The sequence below is a fragment of the Telmatherina bonti genome (genome assembly GCF_933228915.1).
Source record: "Telmatherina bonti genome assembly, chromosome: 2".
Lineage (NCBI taxonomy): Eukaryota > Metazoa > Chordata > Actinopteri > Atheriniformes > Telmatherinidae > Telmatherina > Telmatherina bonti.
In genome coordinates, this window is record NC_136620.1 from 45,152,148 (window position 1) to 45,179,488 (window position 27,341).

Sequence of the window (27,341 nt, forward strand, 5' to 3'; positions counted from 1 at the left end):
AGTGAATGTCCCAGACGACGTTATTCTTTTCCTAAAAGTTTATTTTGAAAATAAAAACCGGAAACTGGTTGTTGTCGCAGAACTGGAGTTCCGACCAAGCTGCGTTCAGACTGCAGGCGAATTTCAGGTAAGACTGCGTTTTCCTGAAGTAAAGAAGCTTCTGGAGGTTTATAATGATTCTGTGGAGGCTTCGGGCTGATTTATGACGTACAGACTACGTCACAGTTTATCACGTCTCTACTGCGTCACAGTTTCCCTCCGTGGTCACCAGGTAACCCTGGTTAACCAGATAACCAGGGTTGATCATCATCTTCATCAGCTTGTGCAGCATTCTTCTTTGGACAATCAGCTCCAGCGGCTCCAGAGTTACTCCAAGCACAGAAGCAGCTTTCTGGATCAGTTTGTTGATTCTCTTCAAGTCTCTGGTTCTGATGCTACTACCCCAGCAGATGCTGCAAAGCTGACTGCACTCTCCACAACAGACTTCTAGAAGATATGCAACATCTTGGTGCAGACGTTAAACCATCTCAGCTTCCTTAAGAAGTACAGTCTGCTCTGACCTTTCTTGTAGATGTAGTCAGTGTTGCATTTCCAGTCCAGTTTGTTGTCCAGCTGAACTCCAAGGTACTTGTATTCCTCCACCACCTCCACCTCCTCTCCCAGGATGGAAACAGTGCTTTGTTTATTCTTCTTCCTCCTGAAGTCAACAATCATCTCTTTTGTTTTGCTGCTATTTAATATGAGATGATTGTCACCGCACCATTTAACAAACTGACTGACCAGTTCTCTGTACTCTGCTTCTTGTCCATCCCTGATACACCCCACAACTGCAGAGTCATCAGAGTATTTCTGCAGATGACAGGACTCAGAGTTGTACTGGAAGTCTGAGGTGTACAGAGTGAAGAGGAATGGCCAGAGTACAGTTCCTTGTGGTGCACCAGTGCTGCTGACCTCCATCTCAGACACACAACCTTTCAGTCTCACAAACTGGGGTCTGTTTGTGAGGTAGTCATAGATCCAGGTGGTTGTGGAGGTATCCACCTGGAATTTATGGAGCTTCTCACATAACAAAGCAGGCTGAATGGTATTAAAAGCACTGAGAAATGAAAGAACATGACCCTCAGAGTGCTGCCTGAATGGTCCAGATGAGAGTGTGTTCTCTGGAGCAGGTATATGATGGCATCTTCCACCCCAAGTCCATTACGATATGCAAACTGGAATGGGTCCTGAAAGGTGTTTACTTGCTTGTTGAGGTGAGCCAGTAAGAGTCTCTCCAGGACTTTCATGATGTGAGATGTCAGGGCAACTGGTCTGTAGTCACTTGGTTCAGCTGGTTGTGTTTTTTAGGCACTGGAACAAGGCAGGAGGTTTTCCACAGCACTGGGACTCTATTTTGTCTCAGACTGGTGTTGAAAAGGTGCTGGAGAATCGGACATAGTTGTTCTGAGCAGGTCTTGAGAACTCTGGGACTGATACCATCTGGACCTGCAGCCTTGTTCTGGTTCAGTTTCTCAAGTTGCTTCTTAACCTGATTGCAGGAGACAAACAAGGTGGAGGTCTCAGGATGTCCTGATGTGGAGGGAGATGAAGCTGTGTTCTGGTCCATGACTGAGCTGCAGGGGGACAGATTGGAGGCGTGACAGGAAAGCAGTGGGCTTATGGAGGGTGTGTGGTCTGTTGGGCTGGAGGTAGGGGGTGAACTGAACCTGTTGAAGAATATGTTCAGCTCATTAGCTCTGTCCAGACCTCCATCAGGCTGGTCCCCCTTTAACTTGAAGCCGGTGATCTTCTTCATTCCAGACCACACATCCCTCAGGTTATTCTGCTGGAGCTGACTTTCTAACTTCTTCCTTGTCTACTGCGGTCTGCACAGACCGTTTTAAAGCCCGGTACAGACACATTACAGTCAGGGATGTGTTCATGCAGCCATATCTCGGTGAAGCACATAATACTGCACTCTCTGTATTCTTTCTGAGACCTTGTTGGCATCTCGAGGTCGTCCGTTTTGTTAGCTAGCGATCTCACATTACCCATTTAGACGGTCGGTAAAAATGGTTTAAATCTCCATCGCTTTCTTCGCTCTCTGACTCCCGCTCTGCATCCTCTTCTCTTTCTTTTCAACTCCATCGGGATTTGATGTGTCGTTTCGCTGATAATCCTGATTTGGGAGAGGTTAATCAGTTGATCCTGATTGTAAACATGTCTTTCGTTGCCATGGAGACTCATCATAACAAGCCTTGAAAGAGCAAAAATATAGGGTAAATATAAAATATTTATAAAGCTGTCGCACAAAACCCGGCGTACGCCGGCAGACCTCCTTCGTTTTATCTTGTTCATGTACCGAAAAGCTTTTTAGAGGTTGTCTGGACCAGACCGCCATTTTGGGAACATCCCCCTCTCAGCTTTGTGTTGGAAGGTAGGGTGGAGGGGGGGGAAGTCTTGTCCGCATTCTGTAAACCTGCAGGCCCTAACGCTGCGACTCACAGTCGATTACAACAAATGTCTCCAGATGTTTACGGCACATAATCAGAGTTGTTCTCGCCACACTTGCAGCAACGAGACGTGAAGTTTTGTGGAGGAAGTCATGGCAGAACTTGGCATCAGACCCGGAGACGATGTGCTGCTGGTCTGGACTCGGCCTTCGGCTCCAGCAGCCCTGAAAGGCTTTGCTGAGGAAGTCACTGCTGTCGTCGGTGCAGATGGGAAGGTGTCTGTGGAGAACATGGAGAGACTGTTGCTTTGTGAGTTACTCATCTGATAAAGTTTGAGTTTTAACACCTGTAAAGAAAAGCCTGGAATCGGAATACTTCATACCAAGTCCCGTTTAACAGAAACCCATAACAACCAGCTCACGAAGAAGACTCAGTTTCTTTCCTCTCTTTTTCAGCATCTCATGCAGCTTCCAGCTTCGACTGGGTGTTGTCCTGTCTCCTAGTCGACAGCTCCTCCATCCATGCGTCAGAGACGTTGGCAGAGATGGTCAGAGTGCTGAAACCTGGTGGGAGGCTGGTCCTGGACGAACCAGTCACAGGTAAAGATGGGTAGAGGGAGCAGGCTGGTAAAAGTGGACCTCATGTCCATCTGCTAGTTTCCTCTGAAAAACATGACACTTTGTGTTTATGCAGTCCTACCCTACGCAGACGCAGTCCTACCGTAAATGGACCCAGTCCTACCGTAAACGGACCCAGTCCTACCCTACGCAGACACAGTGCTACCGTAAACGGACCCAGTCCTACCCTACGCAGACGCAGTCCTATCGTAAATGGACCCAAGCCTACCGTAAACGGACCCAGTCCTACCCTACGCAGACGCAGTCCTACCGTAAATGGACCCAGTCCTACCGTAAACGGACCCAATCCTACCCTACGCAGACGCAGTCCTACCGTAAATGGACCCAGTCCTACCCTACGCAGACGCAGTCCTACCGTAAATGGACCCAGTCCTACCCTACGCAGACGCAGTCCTACCGTAAACGGACCCAGTCCTACCCTACGCAGACGCAGTCCTACCGTAAACGGACCCAGTCCTACCCTACACAGACGCAGTCCTATCGTAAATGGACCCAGTCCTACCGTAAACGGACCCAGTCCTACCGTAAACGGACCCAGTCCTACCCTACGCAGACCCAGTCCTACCGTAAACGGACCCAGTCCTACCCTACGCAGACACAGTGCTACCGTAAACGGACCCAGTCCTACCCTACGCAGACGCAGTCCTATCGTAAATGGACCCAAGCCTACCGTAAACGGACCCAGTCCTACCCTACGCAGACGCAGTCCTACCGTAAATGGACCCAGTCCTACCGTAAACGGACCCAATCCTACCCTACGCAGACGCAGTCCTACCGTAAACGGACCCAGTCCTACCCTACGCAGACGCAGTCCTACCGTAAATGGACCCAGTCCTACCCTACGCAGACGCAGTCCTACCGTAAACGGACCCAGTCCTACCCTACGCAGACGCAGTCCTACCGTAAACGGACCCAGTCCTACCCTACACAGACGCAGTCCTATCGTAAACGGACCCAGTCCTACCGTAAACGGACCCAGTCCTACCATAAACGGACCCAGTCCTACCCTACGCAGACCCAGTCCTACCGTAAACGGACCCAGTCCTACCCTACGCAGACACAGTGCTACCGTAAACGGACCCAGTCCTACCCTACGCAGACGCAGTCCTATCGTAAATGGACCCAAGCCTACCGTAAACGGACCCAGTCCTACCCTACGCAGACGCAGTCCTACCGTAAATGGACCCAGTCCTACCGTAAACGGACCCAATCCTACCCTACGCAGACGCAGTCCTACCGTAAACGGACCCAGTCCTACCCTACGCAGACGCAGTCCTACCGTAAATGGACCCAGTCCTACCCTACGCAGACGCAGTCCTACCGTAAACGGACCCAGTCCTACCCTACGCAGACGCAGTCCTACCGTAAACGGACCCAGTCCTACCCTACGCAGACGCAGTCCTACCGTAAACGGACCCAGTCCTACCCTACGCAGACGCAGTCCTATCGTAAATGGACCCAGTCCTACCGTAAACGGACCCAGTCCTACCCTACGCAGACGCAGTCCTACCGTAAACGGACCCAGTCCTACCCTATGCAGACGCAGTCCTACCGTAAACGGACCCAGTCCTACCCTACGCAGACGCAGTCCTATCGTAAATGGACCCAGTCCTACCGTAAACGGACCCAGTCCTACCGTAAACCGACCCAGTCCTACCGTAAACGGACCCAGTCCTACCCTACGCAGACGCAGTCCTACCGTAAACGGACCCAGTCCTACCCTACGCAGACGCAGTCCTACCGTAAACGGACCCAGTCCTACCCTACGCAGACGCAGTCCTATCGTAAATGGACCCAGTCCTACCGTAAATGGACCCAGTCCTACCGTAAACGGACCCAGTCCTACCGTAAACCGACCCAGTCCTACCCTACGCAGACGCAGTCCTACCGTAAACGGACCCAGTCCTACCCTACGCAGACGCAGTCCTATCGTAAATGGACCCAGTCCTACCGTAAATGGACCCAGTCCTACCGTAAATGGACCCAGTCCTACCCTACGCAGACGCAGACCTTATTAAAAGTGTTACCCCGATACCGGCTAGGAGGAGGATGCTGTAAAAGGGGTTCAGAGGTAGTGTTAAAAGTGAACACCAGTGTAGTTTTAGTAAGGTCCAACTTCAACACCCGAGACCACCTGCGAGAATTTTCATTATCCATGTAGGAGGAAGGAGACTAGTTAGTCCCAGTATAGGAAAAAACGGACCCCCAAGGAGATGCAGAAGCGGAGTCAGACAAATACCACTGGTAACCAGTCCACTGATCACCGCGCTTCTCAAAGAACCGGAGAGAGGACAGAGGAAGAGTCACCGTGGCAGAAAATGAAAGGGTATTGTAACACACATAAGGCGCAGACGTCTCAAACATGGAGGAGGAAGAGCCCGAGCAGGGGCTCTGAAGAACGGCAATCGGGGTATAAGAGTAGATGGGCTTGCTTATCGGAATCCACCTAGACACCCGGCGACCACGGGATAAAGGAGACGCTGTAGGGAGAGGCAGAGGGGTGGTTGCCACAGTGAGGTTAACAAGAGGCAAAGCAGATTGATTAAAGAAGACAATAGGGAACACAATGATTACAGCAAAAATGACCAAGCAACACATTGAGCCTTTTAATGACCGACCATGAACCCTGAATGGGTGCCAGGGTCGATTCCTCTCCATGACACCGGGTGGGCGGAACTTGCGTTGGAGCTTGGCACGCTACTGTTGCAGGTGGACGCTAGTTTCACTCCACACTGATATTGTTTGAGAACGGCGGCTGGTCTTCAGGTGTGAGAGTAGACTGTCTCACTACCCACGCTACCACAGGGATTATTCTGCCCTCTGCTGGGTGGTGCGTTACACTGCTGCGACAGAGGTAGCAGCAAGACGAAGAGCAGAGTTCACCTTACACTGAGGATGTACAGAAGTGAAGGCCACAAGTCTTCAGATGTGAGAGTAGACCTTCTCACATCCAACACCACCACAGGGGATTATTCTGCCCCTATGTTGAGTGGGGTGACAACGCTGCTAGGGTGGACCAGAAGCAGCTGGAGGATCCTCAGCGGGAGGAGGCACCTTCCTGCAATGAGTCGCGTGCACCCACGTGGCTCTCTCCCCCACCTTCACTGCAGTCTGAGTGATCAGGAGAACCTGGAAGGGCCCCTCCCAATGCCGTTGATTCCACCTCCGTCTCTTGAAGCTCTTAACCAGAACGAAGTCCCCAGGTCTAAACAAATGGAGCTGTCCCTCCGCGGGCAAAGGGAGGGATGCTGACACCTGTGAGCGGATTCCTGAAAGAGTTTTAGTCAGGTTAGCACAATACGACAACATGTTGCTCTCACACAGAGCCGTATCAGGAGGCGGCGCCTTGGGTGGGCCCATCCCAACGTTCGGTGGAGCTGCAAACAGAATCTCAAAAGGACTGAGGTTAGATCTTTCCCTCCTACGCATGCGCATATACATCAGCACAATGGGAAGGGCCTTCGTCCAAGGGAGGCCTGATTCTGCACAGTACTTCGCCAGTTTGTTCTTCAGGGTCCCATTTTCCCTCTCAATTGCTCCCCCACTCGTCGAACTGTAGGAGCAGTGTTTCCTGACATCAATGCCTAGATGCAGGGAAATCTGAGACAGTGCCTCATTAGCAAAATGAGTTGCCCAGTCACTGGACAGACGTCCAGGGAGACCCCAGCGAGGAATTATTTCACACAGTAGGGCCCGCGCCACAGCAGACGCATCTGCCTTCGAAGTGGGAAAAGCCTCAACCCACTTAGACCACATGTCCACAACAACAAGACAATACCTCTTTCCTTCAGAGGGCGAGAGTTCAATGAAGTCCATCATCACATGTTCAAACGGCCCTGCAGGGGGTGGATGTGCCGCACTGTGAGCGTCCCGTGCCTGCCTGCCCGGATTGTGGGAAGCACAAACCAAGCACGCCTGGCAGTACCGCTGAGCACACGCCGTGAAACCCCTTGTGAACCAATGCGCCGCCACCATGTCCATCATTCCCCCTTTGGACACATGGTCCAAACCATGTGACAACTTAGCAAAATGATGAAACAAAGCAGAGGGCAAGCAAGGTTTACCACCAGGCCCAAACCAGCCCGCATCAGAGCAGGTGGCACCCGCTTTCCTCCATAGACGCCTATCATCCTGCGAAGCCAGGGACTGCATCGCAGAGAGGGAGGACGGAACCTCTGAAGACACTGCAACAAGAGCAAAAAAAGACATCCGAGAGGACAGGGGGCCCCGAGCAGCATCCGCCCGTGCATTCCCTGTAGAAACGGGGTCTGAACCGTTAGTGTGAGCAGAGCACTTACATACAGCAATCTGTGAAGGAAGCAAAACAGCAGATAAAAGCCTGTCGATCAGAGCATGATGGAGCACAGGTTTACCGTCCGACCTGAGGAAACCACGGTGTTTCCAGAGCGCCCCAAAATCATGCACAACCCCAAATGCGTAACGCGAGTCAGTCCACACGGTCACCGTCCTGTCCCGAGCCAACGAGCAAGCGCGAGTGAGTGCCACGAGTTCAGCAGCCTGCGACGAGAAATGAGCCGGGAGAGCAGCAGCCTCCACGACATCAGTAGCGGAGCAAACGGCATACCCAGCATAACTAACTCCTGTGTCAGAGTCCCGAGAAGCAGAGCCGTCAACATAAAAAACCAAGTCAGGACCCACCAGAGGCCGGTCAGAAAGGTCAGGCCTGGGGGTGCAAAGGATGGTCAGTTCAGCCACACAGTCATGGGGTGTGCCATCGTCAGGAGTGGGCAGGAGGGTGGCCGGATTGAGAACAGTGCAACGCTTCACAGTGACATTAGGGAGGCCCAAGAGGCTTGTGTGATATCTCAGGAACCGCGGAGCGGAGAAGGGCGAAGTTCTGTGCTCGGACAAGATCAGGTGGACTTCATGAGGGACCAGCAAGGTGAGATCAGAGTAACCAACTATGTCCCTTGAAGCAGCCAGAGCTCTGTCAGCTGCAGCCACAGCACGCAGACAGTGAGGCAAACCAGCAGCAACCGGATCCAGTTTACACGAGAAACAAGCAACTGGTCTCATAGAGCCACCGTGGTCCTGAAGGAGAACAGAAGTCATGCAACCTCCACGCCCACTCACGGTCTGGGTGAATGGCTTAGACGGATCAGGGAGCCCCAGCGTAGGAGGAGACTGAAGGGCCGACTTCAGGGCCTCAAAGGGCGATGAGGCCTCCGGAGTCCACCGCAGCCTCGCTGACATGGGCAGGGAATGTGTCAGGGCACGAAGGGGTTGGAGTACTCTGAGAAGTTAGGAACAAAGGCTCGGCAGTATGAACAGAGTCCTATGAACGAAAGGAGCTGCCTCACCGTCTCAGGCTTGGGAGCCTTCTGAATCGCTGTGAGATGTTTCGAAGAGAGACGCCTGCCCCGCCCAGAGACGCAGTGACCCAGAAACACAACCTCAGGTTGAGCAAACTGCATCTTCCTTTTGCTGACCTTGTGACCCTCCGCCGCCAAGTGGCAGAGCAGAGCCACAGTGTCAGCTACACATTGCTCCCTCGTCGGCGCACAAAGAAGCAAATCATCCATGTACTGGAGGAGGGCAGACCCCCCCGTCAAAACCAAAGAAGACAGAGAACCGACCAGGGCCTGGTTATACACAGTGGGTGACTCACAATACCCCTGTGGCATCCGAGTGAAGGTGTAGCCCGGCCCGCAAACTGAAATGCAAACCAAAACTGAGATCCCTTGTCCACAGGAACGCTATAGAAGGCGTTGCTTAGGTCGATCACCGTAAACCACCTAGAATGCGGAGGAACTGTAGACAAGATGGTATGAGGATTTGGCACCACCAGAGTGCGAGCATGCACTGCTGCATTTACGGCAGTAAGATCCTGGATAAAACACCACTCCTCTGGTGCAGGGGGCTCACGGTACTTCCTAATTGGCAGAATGGGCGTGTTAACAGGAGAGTCATCACAAGGCACTACCACACCCGACTGCAGGAGTGAATGAAAAACCGGCCGTATGCCTGCAATTGCTTCAGGCCTCAGGGGATACTGAGCCCGGCGAGGGCGAAAGTGAGACTTAGGCGTGACCACCAACGGTTGACAGTTCTTTATGAGTCCAACATCATAGGGATGGGAAGCCCACACACAGTCAGGAACCGAACCCAATTCAGAGAACTGGCCATCCTGTGAAGGGGAAGAAACAAGAGAGGCAGTCAGAGAAGTATGGATGACGTGAAGCGATCTCAGAGCTGGAAGCTGGAGCTGACATGGGGTTTTGCAGACGTTCAAGGAAGGAGAAAACAAGACCGAACTGTCAGAAGTGGGCAGCCAATCTGATGCAGATAGACAGGCCCTCATCCAGGGCCCTAGGTCCTGCCAGTCATCTGATTTCCCAAGAGCTACATGACTGCTATTCTGCACATCAAACAATTCCTGCTGGTCTGGATTAAGCAGAATAGAGAGGGCACATCTCGTGGAGGACCAAAACAGATCTTGGGAGTGTACAGCATCTTCTATGCCTGCAAAGAAATGTTTTTCAAAGCCAAGGTCAGGAGCACAGGCCACGTGTGCAGCGCAATGAAGACGCTCTGCAGACATGTACTGTGCAGCATGTGAAAGCCGCTCGCGTGCCATAGAACACAGCTGTTCAGACTGCTCTGAGTTTATCCACCACTGGTAGATAAACACGCCGCCCGAAGATACATGATTCACTAAGGAGTAGGCAGATTTAGAATTGGGATAGACCTCCACTCCAAGTGGGGTCGAACGAAGTTCAATACTCATAGCAATCATAAGATCCCGTCCCAGCAGATTAAATGGACAGCATTTAGAAAGCAAGAATGAATGTTTGAATGAGGGAGCACCATCTGAGGAGCAAGTAAGAGGAACAGTAAAGTTTTCCTTTACTTCCGAACCACTTGCAACCAGAGAATAGAGATGCCTCCCACTAAGGCTGGTGTTCAGCAGGTCAGAGTGGCGAATCACTGAAAACGTTGCTCCAGAATCAACAATAAAACTGAGTTTCTTTGTTCCAACAGTCAACATCATTGTGGGCAGATTTAAAATACTCTCTTCCGTGGGTGTTTGCAGCAGTGTGTGTGTTGGTGTGGGTGAGCACTTATCTGTGTGGTCTGGCGCCAGAGAAGGGCGGTCCTCAGTCGAACTCCCCTCTGAAGCTCCACCCTGCTTCACCTCTCAGTCTGCCAACTGGGGTCTGGCCGGTCCCCTAAGTCCTCCCCTTTCCCCACTGCGGAAGTAGCCACGTCTACGACCTCTCCCCCTGCGACGCCGAGATTTCAGGGGGCACTGCAGAGCCCAGTGGCCTGGTTGGAAGCAACAGTAACAAACGTCATCACGTTGTTGCATGTCAGGAGGTGGATAACGGGTTCCCACGTGTGTGAGGAGGTGGAGCTGCGTCTTGTGATGAGTGTCCTCCTTTTTCTGCTGGTCCTTAGCAGCTTTGTCATCCCGCCTGCGCTGCTGGTGTTTAGCATGGCGAACCACATCAGCCAGACGCACAGATGAATCAAAACAACCCACACAGGAGTCCTTGACCGCGTCAGCAAGCCGGGGGTCCATGTTGCTGAGAAACTGCTGCTTCAGAAGGCCCTCATAGGGGCCCATGCGAGCGTCGGGGTACCCCAGGGGTTTCTCTAAACCACTATGAGCATCAAAAACAGTTTGCAAACGTTCCAGGAAGTCCTCCACGGCTTCACCTGGCTTCTGCGTGCAAAGACTGATCTTGGAAAGATCACTGGTAACTGGGAAAAAGTCTCTGACAGACTGCAGAAACCGAACAACCCACTCTCTGTAGTCAAGGTCTTGGTCCTTTGCGGACTCCTGGTTCCATGCAGGGGTCGCCGGCTGGAAATGCATGTTGAACAGGGGTCTCAGAGGAGAGAATTGGGAGGGGGTGAGGACGTTCATCATGACTCGACCCAATTCACCAGAGGTGGGAGTGAAATCCCGGATAAACTCCTCCAACGCCTTGGCAAGAACATCTCCTCCCTTTTCAGGAGGCGGCAGGTGTTTTGCAGCCTTTATGATATCATTCGGAGTCCACGCTCGGTAAACAAACATTGGAGCCCCATGTGGTCCCCCCACCTGTACCATCGGCAGTTGGGGAACATGAGCCATCGTCTGCTGTCTAGTACGGCTGGAAATAGGAGGATCAGACTGTGTGGAACTGATGGTGCATTGTGCACCAAAGGCCCCTGCAAGGTTGTCCTGTAGCGACGCCTGCTGGACTGGACTGAGTACCGGAGGTGATGGGGTGGCGACACGTGGCACAGCCTCGGGCGACGCCTGGTGGACTGGACTGAGTACCGGAGGTGATGGGGTGGCGACACGTGGCACGGCCTCGGGCGACGCCTGCTGGACTGGACTGAGTACCGGAGGTGATGGGGTGGCGACACGTGGCACGGCCTCGGGCGACGCCTGGTGTACTGGACTGAGTACCGGAGGTGATGGGGTGGCGACACGTGGCACGGCCTCGGGCGACGCCTGGTGTACTGGACTGAGTACTGGAGGTGATGGGGTGGCGACACGTGGCACGGCCTCGGGCGACGCCTGGTGTACTGGACTGAGTACCGGAGGTGATGGGGTGGCGACACGTGGCACGGCTTCGGGCGACGCCTGGTGGACTGGACTGAGTACTGGAGGTGATGGGGTGGCGACACGTGGCACGGCCTCGGGCGACGCCTGGTGTACTGGACTGAGTACCGGAGGTGATGGGGTGGCGACACGTGGCACGGCTTCGGGCGACGCCTGGTGGACTGGACTGAGTACTGGAGGTGATGGGGTGGCGACACGTGGCACAGCCTCGGGCGACGCCTGCTGGACTGGACTGAGTACTGGAGGTGATGGGGTGGCGACACGTGGCACGGCCTCGGGCGACGCCTGGTGTACTGGACTGAGTACTGGAGGTGATGGGGTGGCGACACGTGGCACGGCCTCGGGCGACGCCTGCTGGACTGGACTGAGTACTGGAGGTGATGGGGTGGCGACACGTGGCACGGCCTCGGGCGACGCCTGGTGGACTGGACTGAGTACCGGAGGTGGGGGGGTGGCGAGACGTGGCAAGGCCTCGGGCGACGCCTGGTGTACTGGACTGAGTACTGGAGGTGATGGGGTGGCGACACGTGGCACGGCCTCGGGCGACGCCTGGTGTACTGGACTGAGTACTGGAGGTGATGGGGTGGCGACACGTGGCACGGCCTCGGGCGACGCCTGGTGGACTGGACTGAGTACCGGAGGTGGGGGGGTGGCGAGACGTGGCAAGGCCTCGGGCGACGCCTGGTGTACTGGACTGAGTACTGGAGGTGATGGGGTGGCGACACGTGGCACGGCCTCGGGCGACGCCTGGTGGACTGGACTGAGTACTGGAGGTGATGGGGTGGCGACACGTGGCAAGGCCTCGGCCTCAGACGATGATGGCTGCGCGCTGCTGTGCTGTGAGCTCGGTCCATCATCTTTTCTCTCCCGATAGAGCTGATCAGTTGGACAATAAGGCGGAAGGGTGGAGTCCAGAGAGTAGTCGACTGAAGATGCCCACATGGATGTCTGTATTGAAGGATAAAGAGAAGCTGAGGTTCCTGGTTTAACATTAGGTTTCTTAGCAGGCCTCTCCTGTCCCTTATCACCATGTGCTACTCCAGACATAACTGTCTGGCTTTTCTTCTGGCCCTTACTTCCTCTTAATTCACACTCTTGTTCCCATTTCTTTAGACATTCATTCATTCTGTACATCATTTTCACATCTTCACTCTTAACCGTTTTTCTTTCCAACATCTTACAGCGTTCCTTTTCTAGTTCATCTCTCAACTTCTTCAACTGGTTCTTACTAAGTGATCCACCATCAGGAAACCCGAACTTTTCACACCACAAAACGAGAAATTCACAACATTCATTCCCATATTTCTTTTTCATCAACATCATAATAGGTGAATCTGGTTTAGATTGCTCCTCCTTTCCCCCTATATTCCCCATCGTCACCTGATCTTATATTTCTGTTATGTCAGTCCTAAAAGTCTGCTCACAGGGCTTCGTTTAGTAACCTGATCTCGCACTCACAGGGCTTCTTTTTGGAACCTGATCTCGCATTTCTACTCACAGGGCTTCGTTTCGGAACCTGATCTCGTAGTACTACTCACAGGGCTTCGTTTTGGAACCTGATCTCGTAGTACTACTCACAGGGCTTCATTTCGGAACCTGATCTCGCACTCACAGGGCTTCGTTTCGGAACCTGATCTCGTACTCACAGGGCTTCTTTTTGGAACCTGATCTCGCATTTCTACTCACAGGGCTTCTTTTTGGAACCTGATCTCGCATTTCTACTCACAGGGCTTCTTTTTGGAACCTGATCTCGTATTTCTACTCACAGGGCTTCGTTTCGGAACCTGATCTCACAGAGTCTATGTCTCTAAGTGTCTATTTGTCAAAGTCAGTCCTGGGGAAAAAAAGCGCAACCACCAGTATTATGAAAACAGTCGACAATTTCATAACAAATCTGTTTCAGTTTGATTAGCATTAAGAATCACTCAATCTATAATATTATTTCAAAACCACTCTGAATTATAATTTGGGAAAATATACTTCTCACCAGATAAACCCACACGTGGGTTGAGATCCCCTCGTGATCGACCGAAACCGTTGACTGTGGCCCTCGTCACTCTCAAGGCCTACGCGAGGTTTGAGGATGAATCTGTTTGGATCCAGGTGGCCTGCCCCTCAGTCCGGTCCCGGAAGAAGCACATGGGATCCCACTTCTGACACCAAATTGTCGTGGAATTTATCCGATGAGAAATAAATCTATTAATCAACTGTTTTCTGTTCAGATTTATTGATCATGTACAGATGTTGCGAGCGAGAGGTCTCGAGAGCTCTGCCCCTGCTCAGAGTGTTACAGCATTCTCTAAACAACCTCTGCCTGGCAGCACGAGTCAAAACAACTGCTAGCTTGGAGATAACAACAGTTAAAGCTGAAGCAGGCCTTGAACAGAACACTTGGTTTTATGCATGAATCTACTAAAGCAAGCTTACTGAACTACTCTAAACTATGCAGAATATAAAACTTGTACTACATAAAAGAAGCTTAATAAATGAGTAACATATTAAAACCAGACCCAGTCCTGCCGTACGCAGACCCAGTCCTACCGTACGCAGACCCACTCCTACCGTACGCAGACCCAGTCCTGCCGTACGCAGACCCAGTCCTACCGTAAGCAGACCCACTCCTACCGTACGCAGACCCAGTCCTACCGTAAGCAGACCCACTCCTACCGTAAGCAGACCCAGTCCTACCGTAAGCAGACCCACTCCTACCGTAAGCAGACCCAGTCCTACCGTAAGCAGACCCAGTCCTACCGTAAGCAGACCCACTCCTACCGTATGCAGACGCAGTCCTGCCCTACGCGGACGCATTTTTGCCTTACGTAGACGCAGTCCTACCGTAAGGTGATGCAGTCCTACCCTACGCAGACGCAGTCCTACCCTACGCAGACGCTGTTCTACCGTACGCAGACGCAGTCCTACGTAAGCAGACCCAGTCCTACCCTACGCAGACCCGGTCCTACCCTACGCAGACGCAGTCCTACCCTACGCAGACGCTGTTCTACCGTACGCAGACGCAGTCCTACGTAAGCAGACCCAGTCCTACCCTACGCAGACCCAGTCCTACCCTACGCAGACCCGGTCCTACCCTACGCGGACCCAGTCCTACCCTACGCAGACGCAGTCCTATAAGCCTACGCAGACCCAGTCCTACCATACGCGGACACAGTTTTACCGTACGCAGACCCAGTTCTACCGTAGGCAGACCCAGTCCTACCCTACGCAGACCTTATTAAAAGTGTTACCCCGATACCGACTAGGAGGAGGATGCTGTAAAAGGGGTTCAGAGGTAGTGTTAAAAGTGAACACCAGTGTAGTCTTAGTAAGGTCCAACTTCAACACACGAGACCACCTGCGAGAATTTTCATTATCCATGTAGGAGGAAGGAGACTAGTTAGTCCCAGTATAGGAAAAAACGGACCCCCAAGGAGACGCAGAAGCGGAGCGGAGTCAGACAAATACCATCCTACCGTAAGCAGACCCACTCCTACCGTACGCAGACGCAGTCCTGCCCTACGCGGACGCATTTCTGCCTTACGTAGACGCAGTCCTACCGTAAGGTGATGCAGTCCTACCCTACGCAGACGCAGTCCTACCGTACGCAGACGCTGTTCTACCATACGCGGACACAGTTCTACCCTACGCAGACCCAGTCCTACCATACGCGGACACAGTTCTACCGTACGCAGACACAGTCCTACCGTACGCAGATGCAATCCTACTGTAAAAAGAGCCAGTCCTACTGTGACCGGACCCAGTCCTATCCTACGCAGACACAGGTCTACCGTAAGCAGACGCAGTCCTACCGTACGCAGACCCAGTTGTACCGTGAGCAGACGCAGTCCTGCCCTACGCAGACGCAGTCCTGCCGTAAGCAGACGCAGTCCTGCCCTACGCGGACGCAGTCCTGCCCTACGCAGACGCAGTCCTGCCGTAAGCAGACGCAGTCCTGCCCTACGCAGACGCAGTCCTACTGTAAACGGACCCAGTCCTATCCTACGCAGACGCAGTCCTGCCCTACGCGGACGCAGTCCTGCCGTAAGCAGACGCAGTCCTGCCGTAAGCAGACGCAGTCCTGCCCTACGCAGACGCAGTCCTACTGTAAACGGACCCAGTCCTATCCTACGCAGACGCAGTCCTGCCCTACGCGGACGCAGTCCTGCCCTACGCAGACGCAGTCCTACTGTAAACGGACCCAGTCCTATCCTACGCAGACGCAGTCCTGCCCTACGCGGACGCAGTCCTATCCTACGCAGACGCAGTCCTGCCCTACGCGGACGCAGTCCTGCCGTAAGCAGACGCAGTCCTACCCTACGCAGACGCAGTCCTGCCGTAAGCAGACGTAGTCCTGCCCTACGCAGACGTAGTCCTGCCCTACGCAGACGTAGTCCTGCCCTACGCAGACGCAGTCCTGCCGTAAGCAGACGCAGTCCTGCCCTACGCAGACGCAGTCCTGCCCTACGCAGACGTAGTCCTGCCCTACGCAGACGTAGTCCTGCCCTACGCAGATGCAGTCCTGCCCTACGCAGACGCAGTCCTGCCCTACGCAGATGCAGTCCTGCCGTAAGCAGACGTAGTCCTGCCCTACGCAGACGCAGTCCTGCCCTACGCAGACGCAGTCCTGCCCTACGCAGACGTAGTCCTGCCCTACGCAGACGCAGTCCTGCCCTACGCAGACGCAGTCCTGCCCTACGCAGATGCAGTCCTGCCGTAAGCAGACGTAGTCCTGCCCTACGCAGACGTAGTCCTGCCCTACACAGACGCAGTCCTGCCCTACACGGACGCAGTCCTGCCCTACGCAGACGTAGTCCTGCCCTACGCAGACGTAGTCCTGCCCTACGCAGACGCAGTCCTGCCCTACGCGGACGCATTCCTGCCCTACGCGGACGCAGTCCTGCCCTACGCAGACGCAGTCCTGCCCTACGCGGACGCAGTCCTGCCCTACGCGGACGCAGTCCTACCCTACGCGGACGTAGTCCTACCCTACGCGGACGTAGTCCTGCCCTACGCGGACGCAGTCCTGCCCTACGCGGACGCAGTCCTGCCCTACGCGGACGTAGTCCTGCCCTACGCAGATGCAGTCCTGCCCTACGCAGATGCAGTCCTGCCCTACACAGACGCAGTCCTGCCCTACGCAGACGCAGTCCTGCCCTACGCAGACGTAGTCCTGCCCTACGCAGACGTAGTCCTGCCCTACGCAGACGCAGTCCTGCCCTACGCAGACGTAGTCCTGCCCTACGCAGACGCAGTCCTGCCCTACGCAGATGCAGTCCTGCCCTACGCAGACGCAGTCCTGCCCTACGCAGATGCAGTCCTGACGTAAGCAGACGTAGTCCTGCCCTACGCAGACGCAGTCCTGCCCTACACAGACGCAGTCCTGCCCTACGCAGATGCAGTCCTGCCCTACGCGATGCAGTCCTGCCCTACACAGACGTAGTCCTGCCGTACACAGACGCAGTCCTGCCCTACACAGACGCAGTCCTGCCGTAAGCAGACGCAGTCCTGCCCTACGCAGACGCAGTCCTGCCCTACGCAGACGTAGTCCTGCCCTACGCAGACGCAGTCCTGCCGTAAGCAGACGCAGTCCTGCCCTACGCGGACGCAGTCCTGCCCTACGCGGACGCAGTCCTGCCCTACGCGGACGCAGTCCTGCCCTACGCGGACGCAGTCCTGCCCTACGCGGACGCAGTCCTGCCCTACGCGGACGCAGTCCTGCCCTACGCGATGCAGTCCTGCCCTACACAGACGTAGTCCTGCCCTACACAGACGCAGTCCTGCCGTAAGCAGACGCAGTCCTGCCCTACGCAGACGTAGTCCTGCCCTACGCAGACGTAGTCCTGCCCTACGCAGATGCAGTCCTGCCCTACGCAGACGCAGTCCTGCCCTACGCAGATGCAGTCCTGCCGTAAGCAGACGTAGTCCTGCCCTACACAGACGCAGTCCTGCCCTACGCAGACGCAGTCCTGCCCTACGCAGACGTAGTCCTGCCCTACACAGATGCAGTCCTGCCCTACGCAGACGCAGTCCTGCCCTACGCAGATGCAGTCCTGCCGTAAGCAGACGTAGTCCTGCCCTACGCAGACGTAGTCCTGCCCTACGCGGACGTAGTCCTGCCCTACACGGACGCAGTCCTGCCCTACGCAGACGTAGTCCTGCCCTACGCGGACGCAGTCCTGCCCTACGCAGATGCAGTCCTGCCCTACGCGATGCAGTCCTGCCCTACACAGACGTAGTCCTGCCCTACACAGACGCAGTCCTGCCGTAAGCAGACGCAGTCCTGCCCTACGCAGACGCAGTCCTGCCCTACGCAGACGTAGTCCTGCCCTACGCAGATGCAGTCCTGCCCTACGCAGACGCAGTCCTGCCCTACGCAGATGCAGTCCTGCCCTACACGGACGTAGTCCTGCCCTACACGGACGTAGTCCTGCCCTACACGGACGTAGTCCTGCCCTACACGGACGTAGTCCTGCCCTACACGGACGCAGTCCTGCCCTACACGGACGCAGTCCTGCCCTACACGGACGCAGTCCTGCCCTACGCGGACGTAGTCCTGCCCTACGCAGACGCAGTCCTGCCCTACACGGACGCAGTCCTGCCCTACGCGGACGCAGTCCTGCCCTACGCAGACGCAGTCCTGCCCTACGCGGACGCAGTCCTACCCTACGCAGACGTAGTCCTGCCCTACGCAGACGTAGTCCTGCCCTACGCAGACGCAGTCCTGCCCTACGCAGACGCATTCCTGCCCTACGCGGACGCAGTCCTGCCCTACGCAGACGCAGTCCTGCCCTACGCGGACGCAGTCCTACCCTACGCGGACGTAGTCCTACCCTACGCGGACGTAGTCCTGCCCTACGCGGACGCAGTCCTGCCCTACGCGGACGCAGTCCCTCCCTACGCGGACGCAGTCCTGCCCTACGCGGACGCAGTCCTGCCCTACGCAGACGCAGTCCTGCCCTACGCAGATGCAGTCCTGCCCTACACAGACGCAGTCCTGCCCTACGCAGACGCAGTCCTGCCCTACGCAGACGTAGTCCTGCCCTACGCAGACGTAGTCCTGCCCTACGCAGACGCAGTCCTGCCGTAAGCAGACGCAGTCCTGCCCTACGCAGACGCAGTCCTGCCCTACGCAGACGTAGTCCTGCCCTACGCAGACGCAGTCCTGCCCTACGCAGACGCAGTCCTGCCCTACGCAGACGCAGTCCTGCCCTACGCAGATGCAGTCCTGCCCTACGCGATGCAGTCCTGCCCTACGCAGACGCAGTCCTGCCCTACGCAGACGCAGTCCTGCCCTACGCAGACGCAGTCCTGCCCTACGCAGACGTAGTCCTGCCCTACGCGGACGCAGTCCTGCCCTACGCGGACGCAGTCCTGCCCTACGCGGACGCAGTCCTGCCCTACGCGGACGCAGTCCTGCCCTACGCAGATGCAGTCCTGCCCTACGCGATGCAGTCCTGCCCTACACAGACGTAGTCCTGCCCTACACAGACGCAGTCCTGCCGTAAGCAGACGCAGTCCTGCCCTACGCAGACGCAGTCCTGCCCTACGCAGACGTAGTCCTGCCCTACGCAGATGCAGTCCTGCCCTACGCAGACGCAGTCCTGCCCTACGCAGATGCAGTCCTGCCCTACGCAGATGCAGTCCTGCCGTAAGCAGACGTAGTCCTGCCCTACGCAGACGCAGTCCTGCCCTACACAGACGCAGTCCTGCCCTACGCAGACGCAGTCCTGCCCTACGCAGACGTAGTCCTGCCCTACACAGACGCAGTCCTGCCCTACACAGACGCAGTCCTGCCCTACGCAGACGCAGTCCTGCCCTACGCAGATGCAGTCCTGCCGTAAGCAGACGTAGTCCTGCCCTACGCAGACGTAGTCCTGCCCTACGCGGACGTAGTCCTGCCCTACGCGGACGCAGTCCTGCCCTACGCGGACGCAGTCCTACCCTACGCGGACGTAGTCCTACCCTACGCGGACGTAGTCCTGCCCTACGCGGACGCAGTCCTGCCCTACACGGACGCAGTCCTGCCCTACGCGGACGCAGTCCTGCCCTACGCAGATGCAGTCCTGCCCTACGCAGATGCAGTCCTGCCCTACACAGACGCAGTCCTGCCGTAAGCAGACGCAGTCCTGCCCTACGCAGACGCAGTCCTGCCCTACGCAGACGTAGTCCTGCCCTACGCAGACGTAGTCCTGCCCTACACAGACGCAGTCCTGCCGTAAGCAGACGCAGTCCTGCCCTACGCAGACGCAGTCCTGCCCTACGCAGACGCAGTCCTGCCCTACGCAGATGCAGTCCTGCCCTACGCAGACGCAGTCCTGCCCTACGCAGATGCAGTCCTGCCGTAAGCAGACGTAGTCCTGCCCTACGCAGACGCAGTCCTGCCCTACGCAGATGCAGTCCTGCCCTACGCGATGCAGTCCTGCCCTACACAGACGTAGTCCTGCCCTACACAGACGCAGTCCTGCCCTACACAGACGCAGTCCTGCCGTAAGCAGACGCAGTCCTGCCCTACGCAGACGCAGTCCTGCCCTACGCAGACGTAGTCCTGCCCTACGCAGACGCAGTCCTGCCCTACGCAGACGTAGTCCTGCCCTACGCGGACGTAGTCCTGCCCTACGCGGACGCAGTCCTGCCCTACGCGGACGCAGTCCTGCCCTACGCGGACGCAGTCCTGCCCTACGCGGACGCAGTCCTGCCCTACGCGGACGCAGTCCTGCCCTACGCAGATGCAGTCCTGCCCTACGCGATGCAGTCCTGCCCTACACAGACGTAGTCCTGCCCTACACAGACGCAGTCCTGCCGTAAGCAGACGCAGTCCTGCCCTACGCAGACGTAGTCCTGCCCTACGCAGACGTAGTCCTGCCCTACGCAGATGCAGTCCTGCCCTACGCAGACGCAGTCCTGCCCTACGCAGACGCAGTCCTGCCCTACACAGACGCAGTCCTGCCCTACGCAGACGCAGTCCTGCCCTACGCAGACGTAGTCCTGCCCTACACAGACGCAGTCCTGCCCTACGCAGACGCAGTCCTGCCCTACGCAGATGCAGTCCTGCCGTAAGCAGACGTAGTCCTGCCCTACGCGGACGTAGTCCTGCCCTACGCGGACGTAGTCCTGCCCTACACGGACGCAGTCCTGCCCTACGCAGACGTAGTCCTGCCCTACGCGGACGCAGTCCTGCCCTACGCGGACGCAGTCCTGCCCTACGCAGATGCAGTCCTGCCCTACGCGGACGTAGTCCTGCCCTACACAGACGCAGTCCTGCCGTAAGCAGACGCAGTCCTGCCCTACGCAGATGCAGTCCTGCCCTACGCAGACGCAGTCCTGCCCTACGCAGATGCAGTCCTGCCCTACACGGACGTAGTCCTGCCCTACACGGACGTAGTCCTGCCCTACACGGACGCAGTCCTGCCCTACACGGACGTAGTCCTGCCCTACACGGACGCAGTCCTGCCCTACGCGGACGCAGTCCTGCCCTACGCGGACGCAGTCCTGCCCTACGCGGACGCAGTCCTGCCCTACGCGGAAGTAGTCCTGCCCTACGCGGACGCAGTCCTGCCCTACACGGACGCAGTCCTGCCCTACGCAGACGTAGTCCTGCCCTACGCAGACGTAGTCCTGCCCTACGCAGACGTAGTCCTGCCCTACGCAGACGTAGTCCTGCCCTACGCAGACGCAGTCCTGCCCTACGCGGACGCATTCCTGCCCTACGCGGACGCAGTCCTGCCCTACGCGGACGCAGTCCTGCCCTACGCGGACGCAGTCCTGCCCTACGCGGACGCAGTCCTGCCGTAAGCAGACGTAGTCCTGCCCTACGCAGACGCAGTCCTGCCCTACGCGGACGCAGTCCTGCCCTACGCAGATGCAGTCCTGCCCTACGCGATGCAGTCCTGCCCTACACAGACGTAGTCCTGCCCTACACAGACGCATTCCTGCCCTACGCGGACGCAGTCCTGCCCTACGCGGACGCAGTCCTGCCCTACGCGGACGCAGTCCTGCCCTACGCAGATGCAGTCCTGCCCTACGCGATGCAGTCCTGCCCTACACAGACGTAGTCCTGCCCTACACAGACGCAGTCCTGCCGTAAGCAGACGCAGTCCTGCCCTACGCAGACGTAGTCCTGCCCTACGCAGACGTAGTCCTGCCCTACGCAGATGCAGTCCTGCCCTACGCAGACGCAGTCCTGCCCTACGCAGACGCAGTCCTGCCCTACACAGACGCAGTCCTGCCCTACGCAGACGCAGTCCTGCCCTACGCAGACGTAGTCCTGCCCTACACAGACGCAGTCCTGCCCTACGCAGACGCAGTCCTGCCCTACGCAGATGCAGTCCTGCCGTAAGCAGACGTAGTCCTGCCCTACGCGGACGTAGTCCTGCCCTACGCGGACGTAGTCCTGCCCTACACGGACGCAGTCCTGCCCTACGCAGACGTAGTCCTGCCCTACGCGGACGCAGTCCTGCCCTACGCGGACGCAGTCCTGCCCTACGCAGATGCAGTCCTGCCCTACGCGGACGTAGTCCTGCCCTACACAGACGCAGTCCTGCCGTAAGCAGACGCAGTCCTGCCCTACGCAGATGCAGTCCTGCCCTACGCAGACGCAGTCCTGCCCTACGCAGATGCAGTCCTGCCCTACACGGACGTAGTCCTGCCCTACACGGACGTAGTCCTGCCCTACACGGACGCAGTCCTGCCCTACACGGACGTAGTCCTGCCCTACACGGACGCAGTCCTGCCCTACGCGGACGCAGTCCTGCCCTACGCGGACGCAGTCCTGCCCTACGCGGACGCAGTCCTGCCCTACGCGGAAGTAGTCCTGCCCTACGCGGACGCAGTCCTGCCCTACACGGACGCAGTCCTGCCCTACGCAGACGTAGTCCTGCCCTACGCAGACGTAGTCCTGCCCTACGCAGACGTAGTCCTGCCCTACGCAGACGTAGTCCTGCCCTACGCAGACGCAGTCCTGCCCTACGCGGACGCATTCCTGCCCTACGCGGACGCAGTCCTGCCCTACGCGGACGCAGTCCTGCCCTACGCGGACGCAGTCCTGCCCTACGCGGACGCAGTCCTGCCGTAAGCAGACGTAGTCCTGCCCTACGCAGACGCAGTCCTGCCCTACGCGGACGCAGTCCTGCCCTACGCAGATGCAGTCCTGCCCTACGCGATGCAGTCCTGCCCTACACAGACGTAGTCCTGCCCTACACAGACGCAGTCCTGCCGTAAGCAGACGCAGTCCTGCCCTACGCAGACGCAGTCCTGCCCTACGCAGACGTAGTCCTGCCCTACGCAGATGCAGTCCTGCCCTACGCAGACGCAGTCCTGCCCTACGCAGATGCAGTCCTGCCCTACGCAGATGCAGTCCTGCCGTAAGCAGACGTAGTCCTGCCCTACGCAGACGCAGTCCTGCCCTACACAGACGCAGTCCTGCCCTACGCAGACGCAGTCCTGCCCTACGCAGACGTAGTCCTGCCCTACACAGACGCAGTCCTGCCCTACACAGACGCAGTCCTGCCCTACGCAGACGCAGTCCTGCCCTACGCAGATGCAGTCCTGCCGTAAGCAGACGTAGTCCTGCCCTACGCGGACGTAGTCCTGCCCTACGCGGACGTAGTCCTGCCCTACGCGGACGCAGTCCTGCCCTACGCGGACGCAGTCCTACCCTACGCGGACGTAGTCCTACCCTACGCGGACGTAGTCCTGCCCTACGCGGACGCAGTCCTGCCCTACACGGACGCAGTCCTGCCCTACGCGGACGCAGTCCTGCCCTACGCAGACGCAGTCCTGCCCTACGCAGATGCAGTCCTGCCCTACACAGACGCAGTCCTGCCGTAAGCAGACGCAGTCCTGCCCTACGCAGACGCAGTCCTGCCCTACGCAGACGTAGTCCTGCCCTACGCAGACGTAGTCCTGCCCTACACAGACGCAGTCCTGCCGTAAGCAGACGCAGTCCTGCCCTACGCAGACGCAGTCCTGCCCTACGCAGACGCAGTCCTGCCCTACGCAGATGCAGTCCTGCCCTACGCAGACGCAGTCCTGCCCTACGCAGATGCAGTCCTGCCGTAAGCAGACGTAGTCCTGCCCTACGCAGACGCAGTCCTGCCCTACGCAGATGCAGTCCTGCCCTACGCGATGCAGTCCTGCCCTACACAGACGTAGTCCTGCCCTACACAGACGCAGTCCTGCCCTACACAGACGCAGTCCTGCCGTAAGCAGACGCAGTCCTGCCCTACGCAGACGCAGTCCTGCCCTACGCAGACGTAGTCCTGCCCTACGCAGACGCAGTCCTGCCCTACGCAGACGTAGTCCTGCCCTACGCGGACGTAGTCCTGCCCTACGCGGACGCAGTCCTGCCCTACGCGGACGCAGTCCTGCCCTACGCGGACGCAGTCCTGCCCTACGCGGACGCAGTCCTGCCCTACGCGGACGCAGTCCTGCCCTACGCAGATGCAGTCCTGCCCTACGCGATGCAGTCCTGCCCTACACAGACGTAGTCCTGCCCTACACAGACGCAGTCCTGCCGTAAGCAGACGCAGTCCTGCCCTACGCAGACGTAGTCCTGCCCTACGCAGACGTAGTCCTGCCCTACGCAGATGCAGTCCTGCCCTACGCAGACGCAGTCCTGCCCTACGCAGACGCAGTCCTGCCCTACACAGACGCAGTCCTGCCCTACGCAGACGCAGTCCTGCCCTACGCAGACGTAGTCCTGCCCTACACAGACGCAGTCCTGCCCTACGCAGACGCAGTCCTGCCCTACGCAGATGCAGTCCTGCCGTAAGCAGACGTAGTCCTGCCCTACGCGGACGTAGTCCTGCCCTACGCGGACGTAGTCCTGCCCTACACGGACGCAGTCCTGCCCTACGCAGACGTAGTCCTGCCCTACGCGGACGCAGTCCTGCCCTACGCGGACGCAGTCCTGCCCTACGCAGATGCAGTCCTGCCCTACGCAGACGTAGTCCTGCCCTACACAGACGCAGTCCTGCCGTAAGCAGACGCAGTCCTGCCCTACGCAGATGCAGTCCTGCCCTACGCAGACGCAGTCCTGCCCTACGCAGATGCAGTCCTGCCCTACACGGACGTAGTCCTGCCCTACACGGACGTAGTCCTGCCCTACACGGACGCAGTCCTGCCCTACACGGACGTAGTCCTGCCCTACACGGACGCAGTCCTGCCCTACGCGGACGCAGTCCTGCCCTACGCGGACGCAGTCCTGCCCTACGCGGACGCAGTCCTGCCCTACGCGGAAGTAGTCCTGCCCTACGCGGACGCAGTCCTGCCCTACACGGACGCAGTCCTGCCCTACGCAGACGTAGTCCTGCCCTACGCAGACGTAGTCCTGCCCTACGCAGACGTAGTCCTGCCCTACGCAGACGTAGTCCTGCCCTACGCAGACGCAGTCCTGCCCTACGCGGACGCATTCCTGCCCTACGCGGACGCAGTCCTGCCCTACGCGGACGCAGTCCTGCCCTACGCGGACGCAGTCCTGCCCTACGCGGACGCAGTCCTGCCGTAAGCAGACGTAGTCCTGCCCTACGCAGACGCAGTCCTGCCCTACACAGACGCAGTCCTGCCCTACGCAGACGCAGTCCTGCCCTACGCGATGCAGTCCTGCCCTACACAGACGTAGTCCTGCCCTACACAGACGCAGTCCTGCCCTACACAGACGCAGTCCTGCCGTAAGCAGACGCAGTCCTGCCCTACACAGACGCAGTCCTGCCCTACGCAGACGTAGTCCTGCCCTACGCAGACGTAGTCCTGCCCTACGCAGACGTAGTCCTGCCCTACGCAGACGCAGTCCTGCGCTACGCAGACGTAGTCCTGCCCTACGCAGACGTAGTCCTGCCCTACGCAGACGTAGTCTTGCCCTACGCAGACGTAGTCCTGCCCTACACAGACGTAGTCCTGCCCTACGCAGACGCAGTCCTGCGCTACGCAGACGTAGTCCTGCCCTACACAGACGCAGTCCTGCGCTACGCAGACGTAGTCCTGCCCTACGCAGACGTAGTCCTGCCCTACACGGACGCAGTCCTGCCCTACACGGAGGCAGTCCTGCCCTACGCAGATGCAGTCCTGCCGTAAGCAGACGTAGTCCTGCCCTACACAGACGTAGTCCTGCCCTACGCAGAGGCAGTCCTGCCCTACACGGACGTAGTCCTGCCCTACACAGACGCAGTCCTGCCCTACACGGACGCAGTCCTGCCCTACACGGACGCAGTCCTGCCCTACACGGACGCAGTCCTGCCCTACACGGACGCAGTCCTGCCCTACACAGACGCAGTCCTGCCCTACACGGACGCAGTCCTGCCCTACGCAGACGTAGTCCTGCCCTACGCAGACGCAGTCCTGCCCTACACGGACGCAGTCCTGCCCTACGCAGACGTAGTCCTGCCCTACGCAGACGCAGTCCTGCCCTACGCAGACGTAGTCCTGCCGTAAGCAGACGTAGTCCTGCCCTACACAGACGTAGTCCTGCCCTACGCAGATGCAGTCCTGCCCTACACAGACGTAGTCCTGCCCTACACGGATGCAGTCCTGCCCTACACGGACGTAGTCCTGCCCTACACGGACGTAGTCCTGCCCTACACGGACGCAGTCCTGCCCTACACGGACGCAGTCCTGCCCTACGCAGACGCAGTCCTGCCCTACGCAGACGCAGTCCTGCCCTACGCAGACGTAGTCCTGCCCTACGCAGACGCAGTCCTGCCCTACGCAGATGCAGTCCTGCTGTAAGCAGACGTAGTCCTGCCCTACGCAGACGCAGTCCTGCCCTACGCAGATGCAGTCCTGCTGTAAGCAGACGTAGTCCTGCCCTACGCAGACGTAGTCCTGCCCTACGCAGACGTAGTCCTGCCCTACACGGATGCAGTCCTGCCGTAAGCAGATCTACCGTACGCTGCCGTACAGAGGACCTTAAGCTGCTGGGATGTGGTTCTGTTGCTGGTTTTGGTCGAGGTTCTGCTTGTAGTTCTGGTCCTGTTTGTGCTCCAGTTGTGTTTTTGTCTTTCAGACAGCGAGCTGCAGAATGTGAGGACTAGGGAGAAACTGCTGTCAGTGATGAAGATGTCCGGCTTCATGTCGGTGACGGAGGTGAGTGAATCAGTTATCCCTTAAATTCCCTAAATAATGTTACTATCAGCTGCTGTCGTATTAAGGATGCATTTCAATCAGGGCTCGGTCCGTTATTTACTGTTTACCTGCAGGTCTCTGCTTTATTATAATGTTATTTACTGTTTACCTGCAGGTCTGCTTTATTATAATGTTATTTACTGTTTACCTGCAGGTCTGCTTTATTATAATGTTATTTACTGTTTACCTGCAGGTCTCTGCTTTATTATAATGTTATTTACTGTTTACCTGCAGGTCTCTGCTTTATTATAATGTTATTTACTGTTTACCTGCAGGTCTCTGCTTTATTATAATGTTATTTACTGTTTACCTGCAGGTCTCTGCTTTATTATAATGTTATTTACTGTTTACCTGCAGGTCTGCTTTATTATAATGTTATTTACTGTTTACCTGCAGGTCTCTGCTTTATTATAATGTTATTTACTGTTTACCTGCAGGTCTGCTTTATTATAATGTTATTTACTGTTTACCTGCAGGTCTCTGCTTTATTATAATGTTATTTACTGTTTACCTGCAGGTCTCTGCTTTATTATAATGTTATTTACTGTTTACCTGCAGGTCTGCTTTATTATAATGTTATTT

The 27,341-nt window shown here is 57.0% G+C and overlaps 1 protein-coding gene across 1 annotated transcript; it reads left to right on the forward strand.

Annotated features, from left to right (window-relative positions):
* Positions 1–61: 61 nt before the first annotated feature.
* Positions 62–26,744, forward strand: ciapin1 (cytokine induced apoptosis inhibitor 1; the record flags this gene model as incomplete). Its single annotated transcript, XM_079258448.1, has 4 exons — positions 62–127; positions 2,554–2,741; positions 2,888–3,031; positions 26,641–26,744. The coding sequence occupies exons 2-4, from the start codon at positions 2,585–2,587 to the stop codon at positions 26,742–26,744; spliced, it is 405 nt and encodes a 134-aa protein (XP_079114574.1). The 5' UTR covers positions 62–127; positions 2,554–2,584.
* Between the last annotated feature and the right edge of the window lie 597 nt (positions 26,745–27,341).